At 38.7% G+C, this 15,278-nt stretch overlaps 1 protein-coding gene and 1 pseudogene across 2 annotated transcripts in view; both read right to left on the reverse strand.

Moving 5' to 3' along the window:
* The window catches only part of RAVER2 (ribonucleoprotein, PTB binding 2), a 137,370-nt gene that overhangs the window by 34,415 nt on the left and 87,677 nt on the right, over window positions 1-15,278 (reverse strand). For both annotated transcript variants that reach the window (XM_010803475.4, XM_010803474.4), the window contains exon 11: window positions 14,214-14,350. In XM_010803475.4, coding sequence (XP_010801777.1) covers window positions 14,214-14,350 — 137 coding nt within the window. The remainder of the gene's footprint in view (window positions 1-14,213; window positions 14,351-15,278) is intronic.
* On the reverse strand, window positions 3,524-3,661 carry LOC112446149 (uncharacterized; annotated as a pseudogene).

A 15,278-nucleotide genomic window follows, 5' to 3' on the forward strand; every position in this document is an offset into this window, starting at 1 on the left:
ATATCAAATTGTACAAGTTATATATTTTAGGTATAAGTATATTTAAAAAGCATTTAAAAAAAATCAAACATTAAACATTAAAATCCCTTGAAAATTTAGACTAACATATAGAATAGCAATTCAAACCTCTCTTTAGATTTATTCATACGTATACTCTTCTTTTGTTGACTTTTTCAAACACTTAAAAGACTGTTTTATTAAAAAAAAGATTTTAAAGTGATGATAGTAACTTTACATTTCAACAACTTGCTTTCCTTAATTCTAATTTTTAGCAAAAATCATTTTTAATGTACTTTCCAAGTTACTATCTCCGGCTAATATAATCTGTGGTTCAGTAATTTCTGTTTAAAGTAGGTTGAGGTTTTTAAAAATACTTCATATCGTTAGTGTTTGTCACACAATTCTGACCTATCACATTGCACAAAACATGTTTTGTCAAGTCTCTGCATCATCTGCCCATTAGAGGGCAGCATTAGGCTCTACATGAAAGGACAAAACATCGCCAGGCCTTTTTGCTCAGTTTTTTGTTTTTGTTTCCTCTTCCCTCATCACACCATCTCATCATACATTCTGTAGTGAATTCCCTACAACAGGCGGTCAGATTCCTGGCAGGAAATATCCCTGTAACCAAGGGCAACAGGAGAGTACAACATGCAAGTCAATGGTGCCATCCTAATTCAGGGCACACCAGCATGGCAAGGGTTAAACGAGAACCCAAAACCACAACTTAGAAAGACATGAAATAGTTGTTATTTTTTATGTTATTAGAACTAATGACTATGTCAAACAAAAGCTGCTTAAGAGGCATGTTACCTATATTCCTAATAAGAATCTTATTTTTTACAGATTATAATTAGATATTAGATTTAGGTGTTTGAAAAATATTTAATAAATCAGCTCAAAGGCTTCTCCTTTACAGTGGCTCCTCTCAACTGTCTGACACAGATGTACCTATTTATCTCCACCTCAGAACCTGACTTTCCAAACTTCACTGGTACTTTCAAACTAACAGGACTATATAGCTGACTATAATTATCACTGTGAGAGTGTGCAAAACAAACTTTTAAACTACTCTATTTCTGATTTTCTCAACAACAGTTCAAACAGTTAAGAATTGTAATTGTTGAAAAAACAGATAACTGTAGCTCAGTGGTAATTCTCATTAATTATTATGATCAACTACAGAATTGGGAGGAGTGGCCCATTTTAAACTGGTTTCTAATTAACTAGATCTTGAATAATTGATTTAATTCATTTATCATCAGATAATTTTAAGATCTCTAAAATAATAAATGGAAATTCTTTCCTCTATTTAGTGCAGTTAAGGCTTGAGTTTTAAAATTAGGGTCCAATATTTGTTGATTCAAGAGTTAGATCTGGTAGACAGAGTGACTGAAGAACTATGGACAGAGGTTTGTGACATTGTAAAAGAGGCGGTGACCAAAACCATCCCAAAGAAAAAGAAATGCAAGAAGGCAAAATGGTTGTCTGAGGAGGCATTCGAAATAGCCGAGAAAAGAAATGAAGCAAAAGGCAAGGGAGAAAGGGAAAGATATACGTAACTGAATGCAGAGTTCCAGAAAATAGCAAGGAGAGATAAGAAAGTCTTAAGTGAACAATGCAAAGAAATAGAGAAAAACAACAGAATGGGAAAGACTAGAGATCTCTTCAAGAAAACCGGAGATATCAAAGGGACATTTCATTATAGGCAAGATAAAAGACAGAAATGGTAAGGACCTAACAGAAGCAGAAGATATTAAGAAGATGTGGCCAGGACATATATAACAGCTATGCAAAAAAGGTCTTAAATAACCCAGATAGTACGGTCACTTACCTAGAGGCAGACAACATGGAGAGTAAAGTTAAGAGGACCTTAGGAAGCGTTATTATGAACAAAGTTAGTGGAGGTGATGGAATTGCAGTTGAGCTATTTCAAATCCTAAAAGATGATGTTGTTAAAGTGCTGCATTCAATATGCTAGTAAATACAGAAAACTCAGCAGTGGCCATGGGACTGGAAAAGCTCAGTTTTCATTCCAATCCCAAAGAAAGGCAATGTCAAAGAATGCTCAAACCATGGTACAATTGTGCTCATTTCACATGCTAGCAAGGTAATGCTCAAAATCCTTCAAGCTAGGCTGCAGCAGTATGTGAACCAAGAACTACCAGATGTTCATGCTGGATTTAAATAAGGCAGTGGAACCAGAGATCAAATCGCCAACATCAACTGGATCATAGAAAAAACAAGGGAATTCCAGAAAAACATCTACTTCTGCTTCACTGACTAAAGTTTTGACTGTGTGATCACAACAAACTGGAAAATTCTTCAAGAGATGGGAATACCAGACCACTTTACCTGTCTCCTGAAAAACCTGTATGTGAGTCAAGAAGCAACAGTAAGAACTGGACATGGAACAATGAACAGGTTCCAAATTGAATAAGAAGTACAACAAGCTGTATGCTGTCACCGTGCTTATTTAACTTCTATGCAGAGTACATTTTGTGAAACACAGGCCTAGATGAATCACAAGCTGGAATCAAGATTGCCAGGAGTAATGTCAACAACTTCACATATGCAGATGATACCACTCTAATGGGCAGAAAGCAGAGGAACTAAAGAGCCTCTTGATGAGGGTGAAAGAGGAGAGTGAAAAAGCTGGCTTAAAACTCAACATTCAAAAGCCTAAGATCATGACATCTGCTTCCATCACTTCATGGCAAATAGATGGGGAAAAAGTGGAAGCACTGACAGAGTTTATATTCTTGGGCTCCAAAATCACTGCAGATGGTGACTGCAGCCATGAAATTAAAAGACGCTTGCTCCTTCGAAGGAAAGCTATGACAAACCAGACAGCATATTAAAAAGCAGAGACACTACTTTAGCAACAAAGGTCTGCATAGTCAGAGCTATGGTTTTTCCAGTAGTCATGTATGGATGTAAGAGTTAGACCATATAGAAGGCTGAGCACCAAAGAATTGAAGCTTTTGAACTGTGATGTTGGAGAACTCTTGAGAGTCCCTTGGACAGCAAGGAGATCAAACCAGTCAATACTAAAGGAAATCATCCCTGAATGTTCATTGGATGGACCGATGCTGAAGCTGAAGCTCTAATACTTTGGCCACCTGATGTAAGAACCAACTGATTGGAAAAGACCTTGATGCTGGGAAAGATTGAAGGCTGGAGAAATAGGGAGTGACAGAGGATGAGATGACTGGAAGGCATTACTGACTCAATGGACATGAGTTTGAGCAAACTCTGGGAGACAGTGAAGGACATGGAAGCCTGCCATGCTACAGTCTAAGGGATCACAAAGAGTTGGACACGACTGAGCGACTGAACTGAACTGAACAGATTAATTTGGGAGGAAGAACTGATATCATACCAATATTAAGTCTTTCAATTCATGAATGTGGTATAGCACTCCACTCATAGGCATCTTCTTTACTTTCTCTCAGCACTGTTCTCTAGTTATCATTGCAGAGAGGTTATAAATCTTCTCTTAATTTATTATTATGTATTTCATGTTTGGTGCTATTATAAATGGAAAATTTTTTAAAACTTTATTTTCCAATTGTTGCTGCTAGTACACAGGAATACAGTTCATTTTTGCATACTACACTTGATACTACACTTGATCTTAGCCAAAAGGCTGAGAAGCGATCGCTGGCTGCTACAGACCACGTGGCAGAAGCACGCCTGCTGCCACGGACCCCGCAGAAGCATGGCCACGAGGAGCTACCCCACACCCGAGGTCAGAGCAGCAGCCAAGAGAAGCAACCCCACACCCGAGGTTAGGGCAGTGGTCGAGAGGAGCAATCCCACACCTGAGGTCAGGGCAGCGGCCAAGAGGACCAATCCCACATCCAAGAGGTGGTGGCTGCACTGGCGCTGGCGCAGGAGGGTGGAGAGGAGCTACTCCACATTCAAGGTCAGGAGGGGTGGCGGTGAGGAGATACCCCTAGACCAAGGTAAGGAGCAGCAGCTGCGCTTTGCTGGAGCAGCTGTGAAGAGATACCCCACGTCAAAGGTAAGAGAAACCCAAGTAAGACGGTAGGTGTTGCAAGAGGGCATCAGAGGGCAGACACACTGAAACCATAATCACAGAAAACTAGTCAATCTGATCACATAGACCACAGCCTTGTCTAACTCAATGAAACTAAGCCATGCCATGTGGGGCCACCCAAGACGGACAGGTCATGGTGGAGAAGGCTGACAGAATGTGGTCCACTGAAGAAGGGAATGGCAAACCACTTCAGTATTCTTGCCTTGAGAACCCCATGAACAGTATGAAAAGGCAAAATGATAGGATACTGAAAGAGGAACTCCCCAGGTCGGTAGGTGCCCAATATGCTACTGGAGATCAGTGGAGAAATAACTCCAGAAAGAATGAAAGGATGGAGCCAAAGCAAAAGCAATACCCAGTTGTGGATGTGACTTGTGATAGAAGCAAGGTCCGATGCTGTAAAGAGCAATCTTGCATAGGAACCTGGAATGTTAGGTCCATGAATCAAGGCAAACTAGAAGTGGTCAAACAGGAGATGGCAAGAGTGAACATCAACATTCTAGGAATCAGAGAACTAAAATGGACTGGAATGGGTGAATTTAACTCAGATGACCATTATATCTACTACTGTGGGCAAGAATCCCTTAGAAGAAATGGAGTAGCCATCATGGTCAACAAAAGAGTCCAAAATGCAGTACTTGGATGCAATCTCAAAAATGAAAGAATGATCTCTGTTCATTTCCAAGGCAAACCATTCACTATCACAGCAATCCAAGTCTATGACCCAACCAGTAACGCTGAAGAAGCTGAAGTTGAACGGTTCTATGAAGACCTACAAGACCTTTTAGAACTAACACCCCAAAAAGATGTCCTTTTCATTACAGGGGACTGGAATGCAAAAGTAGGAAGTCAAGAAACACCTGGAGTAACAGGCAAATTTGGCCTTGGAATATGGAATGAAGCAGGGCAAAGGCTAATAGAGTTTTGCCAAGAGAACACACTAGTCATAGCAAACACCCTCTTCCAACAACACAAGAGAAGACTCTACACTGGACATCACCAGATGGTCAACACCGAAATCAGATGGATTATATTCTTTGCAGCCAAAGATGGAGAAGCTCTATACAGTCAGCAAAAACAAGACCGGGAGCTGACTGTGGCTCAGATCATGAATTCCTTATTGCCAAATTCAGACTTAAATTGAAGAAAGTAGGGAAAACCACTAGACATTCAGGTATGACCTAAGTCAAATCCCTTATGATTATACAGTGGAAGTGAGAAATAGATTTAAGGGACTAGATCTGATAAACAGAGTGCCTGATGATCTATGGACAGAGGTTCATGACATTGTACAGGAGACAGGGATCAAGACTATCCCCATGGAAAAGAAATACAAAAAAGCAAAATGGCTGTCTGGGGAAGCCTTACAAATAGCTGTGAAAGGAAAAGAAGTGAAAAGGGAGAAAAGGAAAGATATAAGCATCTGAATGCAGAATTCCAAAGAATAGCAAGAAGAGATAAGAAAGCCTTCCTCAGCGATCAATGCAAAGAAATAGAGGACAACAACAGAATGGGAAAAGACTAGAGATCTCTTCAAGAAAATTAGAGATACCAAGGGAACATTTCATGCAAAGGTGGGCTCGATAAAGGGCAGAAATGGTATGGAACTAATAGAAGCCGAAGATATCAAGAAGAGGTGGCAAGAATACACAGAAGAACTGTACAAAAAAGATCTTCACGACAAAGATAATCACGATGGTGTGATCACTGACCTAGAGCCAGACATCCTGGAATGTGAAGTCAAGTGGGCCTTAGAAAGCATCACTACGAACAAAGCTAGTGGAGGTGATGGAATTCCAGTTGAGCTATTTCAAATCCTGAAAGATGATGCTGTGAAAGTGCTACACTCAACATGCCAGCAAATTTGGAAAACTCAGCAGTGGCCGCAGGACAGGAAAACGTCAGTTTTCATTCCAATCCCAAAGAAAGGCAATGCCAAAGAATGCTCAAACTATGGCACTGTTGCTGCTGCTGCTGCTAAGTCGCTTCAGTCATCTCCGACTCTGTGCGACCCCATAGACGGAAGCCCACCAGGCTCGCCCGTCCCTGGGATTCTCCAGGCAAGAACACTGGAGTGGGTTGCCATTTCCTTCTCCAATTCATGAAAGTGAAAAGTGAAAGTGAAGTCGCTCAGTCGTGTCCGACTCCCAGCGACCCCATGGACTGCAGCCCATCAGGCTCCTCCATTCATGGGATTTTCCAGGCCAGAGTGCTGGAGTGGGGTGCCATTGCCTTCTCCAACTATGGCACAATTGCACTCATCTCACACGCTAGTAAAGTAATGCTCAAAATTCTCCAAGCCAGGCTTCAGCAATACGTGAACCATGAACTTCCTGATGTTCAAGCTGGTTTTAGAAAAGGCAGAGGAACCAGAGATCAAATTGCCAACATCTGCTGGATCATCGAAAAAGCAAGAGAGTTCCAGAAAAACATCTATTTCTGCTTTATTGACTATGCCAAAGCCTTTGACTGTGTGGATCACAAGAAACTGGAAAATTCTGAAAGTGATGGGAATACCAGACCACCTGACCTGCCTCTTGAGAAACCTATATGCAGGGCAGGAAGCAACAGTTAGAACTGGACATGGAACAACAGACTGGTTCCAGATAGGAAATGGAGTCCGTCAAGGCTGTATATTGTCACCCTGCTTATTTAACTTCTATGCAGAGTACATCATGAGAAATGCTGGGCTGGAAGAAGCACAAGCTGGAATCAAGATTGCTGGGAGAAATATCAATAACCTCAGATATGCAGATGACGCCACCCTTATGGCAGAAACTAAAAAGGAAACTAAACTAAACTAAACTAAATAGGAACTGAAAAGCCTCTTGATGAAAGTGAAAGAGGACAGTGAAAAGTTGGCTTAAAGCTCAGCATTCAGAAAACTAAGATCATGGCATCTGGTCCCATCACTTCATGGCAAATAGATGGGGAAACAGTGAAAACAGTGTCAGGTTTTATTTTGGGGGGTTTCAAAATCACTGCAGATCGTGACTGCAGCCATGAAATTAAAAGACGCTTGCTCCTTGGAAGGAAAGTTATGACCAACCTAGATGGCATATTCAAAAGCAGAGACATTACTTTGCCAACAAAGGTCCATCTAGTCAAGGCTATGGTTTTTCCTTTGGTCATGTATGGATGTGAGAGTTGGGACTGTGAAGAAGGCTGAGAGCCAAAGAATTGATGCTTTTGAACTGTGGTGTTGGAGAAGACTCTTGAGAGTCCCTTGGACTGCAAGGAGATCCAACCAGTCCATTCTAAAGGAGATCAGTCCTGGGTGTTCATTGGAAGTACTGATGCTAAAGCTGAAACTCCAGTACTTTGGCCACCTCATGCGAAGAGTTGACTCACTGGAAAAGACTCTGATGCTGGGAGGGATTGGGGGCAGGAGGAGAAGGGGACGACAGAGGATGAGATGGCTGGATGGCATCACTGACTCGATGGACGTGAGTCTGAGTGAACTCCGGGAGTTGGTGAAGGACAGGGAGGCCTGGCGTGCTGCGATTTATGGGGTCACAAAGAGCCGGACACGACTGAGCGACTGAACTGAACTGAACTTTGCATACTGCCCTTTTACCTTGTGACTTTGAAAAGTTTACTTCTTATATTTAGTGGTTGCTTTTTAGCTTCTTATGGGTTTTTCATGTAAACAGTCATGTCATATACAAAGAAAGACATTTTTACTTTTCCTTTCCTATTTCATATATATTTTTATTTGTTTCATTGACTAAAACCTCCAAGTTTATATTGTTGAATAGAAGTGGTAAAAGTGTAGTCTTGGGTTTCTCTGGTGGCTCAAAGACGGTAAAGAATCCGTCTGCCAATGCAGGAGACATGGGTTCAATCCCTGATCTGAGAAGATCTCACATGTTGTGGTGCAACTAAGCCCATGTGCCACAACTATTAAGCCTGTGCTCTACAGCCAGGGAGCCAGAACTACAAGTCCATGTGCTGACGCTACTGAAGTCCATGTGCCCTAGAGCCTCCTGTGCTCCGCAACAAGAGAAGCCACCTCAGTGAGAAGCCTGTGTGCTGCAACTAGAGAGAGTAGCCCCTGCTCGCTGCAACTAAAGCCCACACAGCCAAAAGTAAAAGCAAATAGAATTATTAAAAAGTATACAGTCTTGCCTATTCTGACAATCTCTTTACTTTAATTGGAGCACATAGTTAATTTTTACTTTATTATTATCATTCATTCAAGGTTTGCCACTTAGCTATTTGTTTTCTATTCATCCTGTTTTTTTTTTTTCTTCTTCTTCCTGACATTTTTTTGGGCTTGATCAAATGTTCTTAGAATTCCATTATAATTCAACTGTTGACATTTTAGGTATACTTTTTGAATTTTTAAATGTTTGCTCTATGGATTACAATATACATTCATTAACTTACCACACTCCACTGAAGAGTTAATATTTTTCTACTTCAGGTAAAATGTAATTACCCTGTAAACAATTTCATTCACCTCATACTGTCCTTTGTAGTACTGTTGTCAAATATGTTATATCTACATACATTACAAGCCCCATCATGCAATGTTACAATTTTGTTTTTAATTAACTTTAATAAAGATAAAATATATAGTCTTTTTTCTTTACCCAAATATTTGGTGGTGGTTTAGTCACTAAGTTGAGTCCGACTCCTGCGACCCCACGGACTGCCAGGCCCCTCTGCCCGTGGTATTGTCTAGCTGAGAATACTGGAGTGAGTTACCATTTCCTTCTCCAGGGGATCTTCCCGACCCAGGAATCAAACCCAGGTCTCTTGCATTGCAGGCAGATTCTTTACTGACTGAGCTACAAGAGAAGTCCTACCCATATATTTATCAGTTGTTTAATCAGAATTATAATCAATGAGGGGCAATCTAGTGGTTAGAAGACAAAGATGCTGCTAAGCATCCTACAACATACGGTATTGGCCCACTGAAACAAAGAATTATCCAGCGCACAATGTCAATAGGGCCAAAGCTGAGAAACTGTCTTAAAATGTATTATTTTTATCTGTTTGTTAACTTCTTTATAGCTTTGGTTTTCAGTGTATTAACTGATATACCAACATAATATTGATTTTTTGTTTCCACTTATTCTGCTTTGCAGGGAGGTCTCTGCCTCTGTTAAATCTGTACTTTTTTAAAACCTGAACGTGAGAAATTTTTTAGCATGATTTTTTCAAATATTTTATGCCCAATTATCTTTCTTCTGTCCTTCTGGGACTCAATTACATTTATTTTAGATTGTCCCTTACACTTATTTATATTGTCCCTTAGGTCCATAAGGATTTGGTTTTCATCCTCTCTCTGTTCTTCAGACTGAATTATTTCTTTTGATTTGTCTTTATCTTAATTGAACCTTTTTTTTTTCTTCCTCCAAACTTCTGCTAAGCCTATACAGTGCATATTTTTTGGTGGATACTGTACTTTAAAGTTTCTATTGTTTAAGTTTATATTTCTTCCTGAAAGTCTCCATCTGTTCATTTTTACCTATTCCCCTTAAGTCCTATTTTTAACTTTGTAAAAACAAAATCTTATTAAACACCAGGATAAAGAATCAATTAAAAAAACAGCTCAAAAAGGATTAACTTGTACCTTGTTCAAGAGATAAATCTTGCAAAACATAAGGTTCCAGTGTGGGTATGCATTTGCTCATAAGATGGTGGCTTTTTGTTATTTAGTCACTAAGTCGTGTTTGACTCTTTGACGACCCATGCACTGCAGCCTGCCAGGCTCCTCCATCCATGGGATTTCCCAAGCAAGAATACTGGAATGGGTTGCCATTTCCTTCTCCAAGTCCTGTTTATTATAGTTATTTTAAGTTAGTCTTTCCTACTAACACTAACTTCTGGGTCATCTTGGGGTCAGTTTCTATTAATTGCTTATCCTCCTAATCATGGGTCATGTTTTCTTGTTTTTTCAACTTTCTAATTATTTTTGGTTATTAAATATTGTGGATGATATACTTGTAGATATTATGGATTATATCATCTTCCTCTGAAGGTTGCTAATTTTTATTGAGAAACAGTCAACTTTTTTTATTATATTTATTTATTTTAATTGAAGGCTAATTACTTTACAATACTGTAGTGGTTTTTGTCATACATTGACATGAATCAACCATGGGTGTACATGTGTTCCCCATCCTGAACCCCCCACCCCACCTCCCTCCCCATCCCATCCCTCAGGGTCATCCCAGTGCACCAGCCCTGAGCACCCTGTCTCATGCATCAAACCTGGACTGGCGATCTATTTCACATATGGTGATATACATCTTGTAATGCTATTCTCTCAGATTATCCCACCCTTGCCTTCTCCCACAGAGTCCAAAAGTCTGTTCTTTACATCTGTGTTGATAAAGAGTCAACTTTTATGAACTCAAACTTCAAATCACCTCCTCTGTTCTGGAAAGGAGTTACATCTCTTCACAGCTCTTTAGCCTTCCATCTGTTGTTTGCTGCCAAGGTCCCCTGGAGTCTCCCCCACACAAAGTTCAAGAGTCACTCAAGTGTATTTGGACTGAATTTACATAGAGATTTTTCTGTGATTTCCCCCTCACTTTCCAGCCTTGCTAACAGTTCTGAACTCTGTTCTCTGACTCCATAAGCTGGTAAGGCTGTATCTTTCTGTATAGACTGGCAATAAGGTGGGGTGGTACTAGGCAAAAAGTCACAGAAACATAAATTTCATCCAATACAGTTTTCCTCTTTCAAGGAACAGCTCTTCTTCAGTCTCTGCCTGCTTTTGGTTATTCTTCAGAGCCTTCAAATATTTTTGTTTCATATTTGATACAACTTTAATATCTGCAAGAAGGATAATCCAATACCAGTAATTTCACCAATACTGGAATTCCAATTATAATATTTAAATGTGATAGTTTTATTGCAAATAAAGATTATTATAGCCATATATATCTTGACATAGTCATCTCTTTAAATGTGATAGCTTCATTGGAAATAAAAATTATTATAGCAACATATATCTCAACATAGCCATCTCTCCTACTCCTTATGCACAGCTGCCAGTACAAAACAAACAAACAGTTTCTACATGACACTACTTCCATGCCTGAATAAGATTTTCCATAGTATAATGAAAATAATGAGGGTTTTGGAACCAGAGAAATCCTTTACTAGCTGCATAAACTTGAAAGATGATATACCCTTTTATGCTTTCCCACTTATATTATGAAAGTGGTCATTTAAAAATCACAAGGTCGTTAAGAAGATCAGATGTTTATATTACAAAGCATATAGTAAATGTTAAAAACAAATCTTGGTTCCTTTCCCTTGGACCTTTTCCTCCATTCGAACAGTGAAAACACAGGGAATTCCTAAAACATGACAGTCTTTTATTACTAGAAATGCAAATCAAAACTAAAATGAGGTACCACCTGACACCAGTCAGAATGGCCATCATCAAAAAATCTACAAACAATAAATGCTGGAGAGGATGTGGAGAAAAGGGAATCCTCCTATGCTGTTGGTAGGAATGCAAACCGACACAACCATTATGAAGAACAGTATGGAGAATACCTAAAAAAGTAGGAATAAATCTACCTTATGGCCCGGCAATCCCACTACTGGGCATATATCCTGAAAAAGCCTCAATTCTAAAAGACACAAGTACTCCAATGTTCAATGCAGCTCTATTTACAACAGCCAGGACATGGAAGCAACCTAGATGTCCCTTGACAGATGAATGGATAAAGAAGATGTGGTACATATACACAATGGACTATTACTCAGCCATAAAAAAGAATGCATTTGAGCCAGTTCTATTGAGATGGATTAACCTAGAGCCTGTTATACAGAGTGAAGTCATAAAGAGAAAAACAAATATCATATACTAATGCATATATATGGAATCTAGAAAAATGGTACTAATGAATCTATCTGCAGGGAAGGAATGGAGACACAGATGTAAAGAGTGGACATGTGGATACAGTTGTGGAAGGAGACAGCAGGATTTATGCAGAAAGTAGCATTGACATATAAACACTATCATGTGTAAAGCAGATGGCTGGTGAGAAGCTGCTAGGTAACACAGGGAGCCCAGCCTGATGCTCTGTAAAGACCTAAAGGGGTGAGATAGGCGAGTGGAGGGAGGCTCTAGAAGGAGGGGATATATGTATAATTGTGGCCGATTTGTGTTGTTATATGGCAGAAACCAACACAGTATTGTAAAGCAATTTTCCTCCAACTGAAAAATAAATTTTAAAAAATGACCATTTTTTACTAGCTATTCACTTAGTAACATTTAATTAAGTTTAAGTTATAAGGATGAAAGAACACAAGGAGAGAGAACAAATCTCACTTTATGAACAAGCATGAGACAGCAGGGACTGTCCAAAGAGACACTGAGTCCAGGCAGGATCCACATCTCCACAGTTTCTCTGGTTAAGCAAGAGCACAGGGAGGAGGAAGGCTGGCAACACAGAGGCATCTTTATCACAGAATTACTCCGTGAGTAAATGGGAAAGGTCTTTCTTTCTACAGATATAAGTGTGCAATAAAACACAATAATCTAACAAGCAAACCTGCTATTTAGAAAAGCAACACAGGTTTCAAAACTGAAATAAATGAAAAGGTAAATATGGAAAATAACTTTCAAAAATTAAATCACACATTTAACTAAATTTTAAAAAACTTATTGTGGTTCTTGTTTGTGAAAGTAAATTTTGTTCCTTATAAAAAACCCAAAAAGTTAGAATTGTATAGGACTATATTTTATAATTTTTAAAGATTAATAAATTATGAAAATTTATCATGCATTTATATATAGTTTTACATGATTTTTAATATATGCATTATAGTTCCTGATATAAATATGACAATTTTTTTCTTCAGTCTGCAGACTATTGGGATTTTAGGTTATTTATAATTTTCAAAACTATAAATTATGCATAGATGATTTTACACACCTCTGATGATTTCTTGCCTTTGTCACTTGTAAATATAATCAGCATACAATTAATATCCTTACCTAAGCATTACTTAAAACGTTAACAAATAAGGGAACAAAGATGAAGCCTTATGAAGCACAGAAGAGGATGCATTCCAGACTGCATCAATTCATTATTGTTCCTTAAATATAGGTATGTTGCCATCTAATTGCATCATCTTCCGATTCATATTTCTCCATCTTTTCCACAAGCATATAGGAGACTTTATTATATCCAGCTTCACTATTTCTACAGAATTCATTTGACCTGTGTTTCTAGTATCCTATCACAAAAACATAATCAGACATCAACTCTTCTAAGTGAATTTGTATAGGTTTTCTTTTCTAAGTTTATTAGAGACCAACACAGTTGTTCTAAAGAAAGCAAAGTGTAAGTATTGCTCCCATAGACAGGAGAGAGCTGAGGAGGTAACTGCTGTGAGAAATAAGAAAGAATCAGAATTGTTAGTTTTTAAGACTCTTGTTATTACATAAGGTCATATAGTATACATGATTATACATTCTGAGTGTTAAACCACTAAGAATTAGCTGAAGGAGAAAAGCCCGAAAATAAAAATGAACATATTTAAGTAATGACACGGTGTGTCTTTTGAATGTAATATTTTAATGTTTTTGACTGTTTTAATAGTCAAAATAGTGCTAGTCATAGTCATTTAATAGTCATAATAGTGCTAGTTATGATCATGTATCCACATCCATAAGCAGTGAATAAGAACAGAGGTATTTCCTTAGGTTTCTTAGTCAGGCCTACACCGGTGTAAACCAGAGGTCAGCAGAATTGTTCTGTAAAGAGCCAGATAGTAAATATCTAATCTTGTGGGCCACATAGTCTCTGCTGTAACTACTCAACTCTGACATTGTAGCACAACAGTATCATAGAGAACATGCAAACAAATGGATGTGGATGTATCCCAATAAAACTTTATTTTAAAACAACAGGTTGTGATTGTGGGCTGGATTGGCCCTGCAGTTCGCTGTCCACTAGTGTAAACAATGTGAACAAATGTCTAGGGCAAAATCATACTTAGCAATCTTCTGAACATGTCCTACAGCTACATACAGTGGGCAAGAAATACTGCATAAATCAGTGCAACTTTACTGCCTTATGACGTTACAAGAATCACAGTTTCATATACAGTGAATTCAGTATATAGTTGAAGCGATTGTTCTATATATCATCAAAACCTGAGAATGAGGTACCTGTGCATAATCACCAAAAGGCTGAGAATAAGCAATGCACTTCTCCAATGTGTGTTGTGATTCATTTCCCTGAGAGATTGTATCCAGAATGTTGCTTGCAATTCCAGTCTTCTGCACAGTGGTTTTACTTGCAGGGGCTTAAGGCAAAATCAATATATAAATTTTAGTTAGCTTGTTTTATTAATAATTACAGAGTACAAAACCCATTAATTCAGCATATTCTCAAGTAGAACACAAATTTTAGTTTGCCAGTAAAGATCTACATTTATTATTCTTGTGTGTGTGCTAAGTTGCTTCAGTTGTGTCTGACTCTGTGTGCCCTAAGGACTGCATTCCACCAGGCTCCTCTGTCTATGGGATTCTCCAGGCAAGAACACTGGAGTGGGTTGCTGTTTCCTCCTCCAGGGAATCTTCCCAACCCAGGGTCAAATTGGCAGGCAGGTTCTTTACCACTAGTGCCACCTGGGAAGCCCTTTATTATTCCTAGGGGAAAATATATATACAGTATATGATATTATCTAGTTTGTTTAAAACAACTAAAAATGGAAACTTGCTCTATGAGTAATAATCTTGATGGAAACATTTAAAAAGTATACATCTAATCTCTAAAGTGAGGCATTCAAAATGTAAATTAACCATTCTTATTAATGCAACAGTTGAAACCATCAAATTTTAGACCAGATAAAAATAGAGTAGGCATACCAGAAGCCTACTTCCTTGGTGGCTCAGATGATAAAGAATCTGCCCGCCATGCAGGAGACCAGAGTTCAATACCTGGGTTGAGAAGATACCCTGGGGAAGGGAATGTCAACTCACTCCAGTATTCTTGCCTGGGAAATCCCATGGACAGAGGAGCCTGGCAGGCTACAGTCTATGGGGTCACAAAGACTCAGACATGACTGAGTGACTAACACTTTCTTTCTTTCATATCAGAAGCACATTAAATTCTTTCTGGCTTTAAAAAATTATAAATTAATGGTTAGGTTCAAGAGGATACTTCATAAAATACAAAGAATGTATATTAAAAACAAAATTCATCTTTCATCTCTTTTCATCCAATTTTAT

The sequence above is a fragment of the Bos taurus genome, chromosome 3 (assembly GCF_002263795.3).
Source record: "Bos taurus isolate L1 Dominette 01449 registration number 42190680 breed Hereford chromosome 3, ARS-UCD2.0, whole genome shotgun sequence".
NCBI lineage: Eukaryota > Metazoa > Chordata > Mammalia > Artiodactyla > Bovidae > Bos > Bos taurus.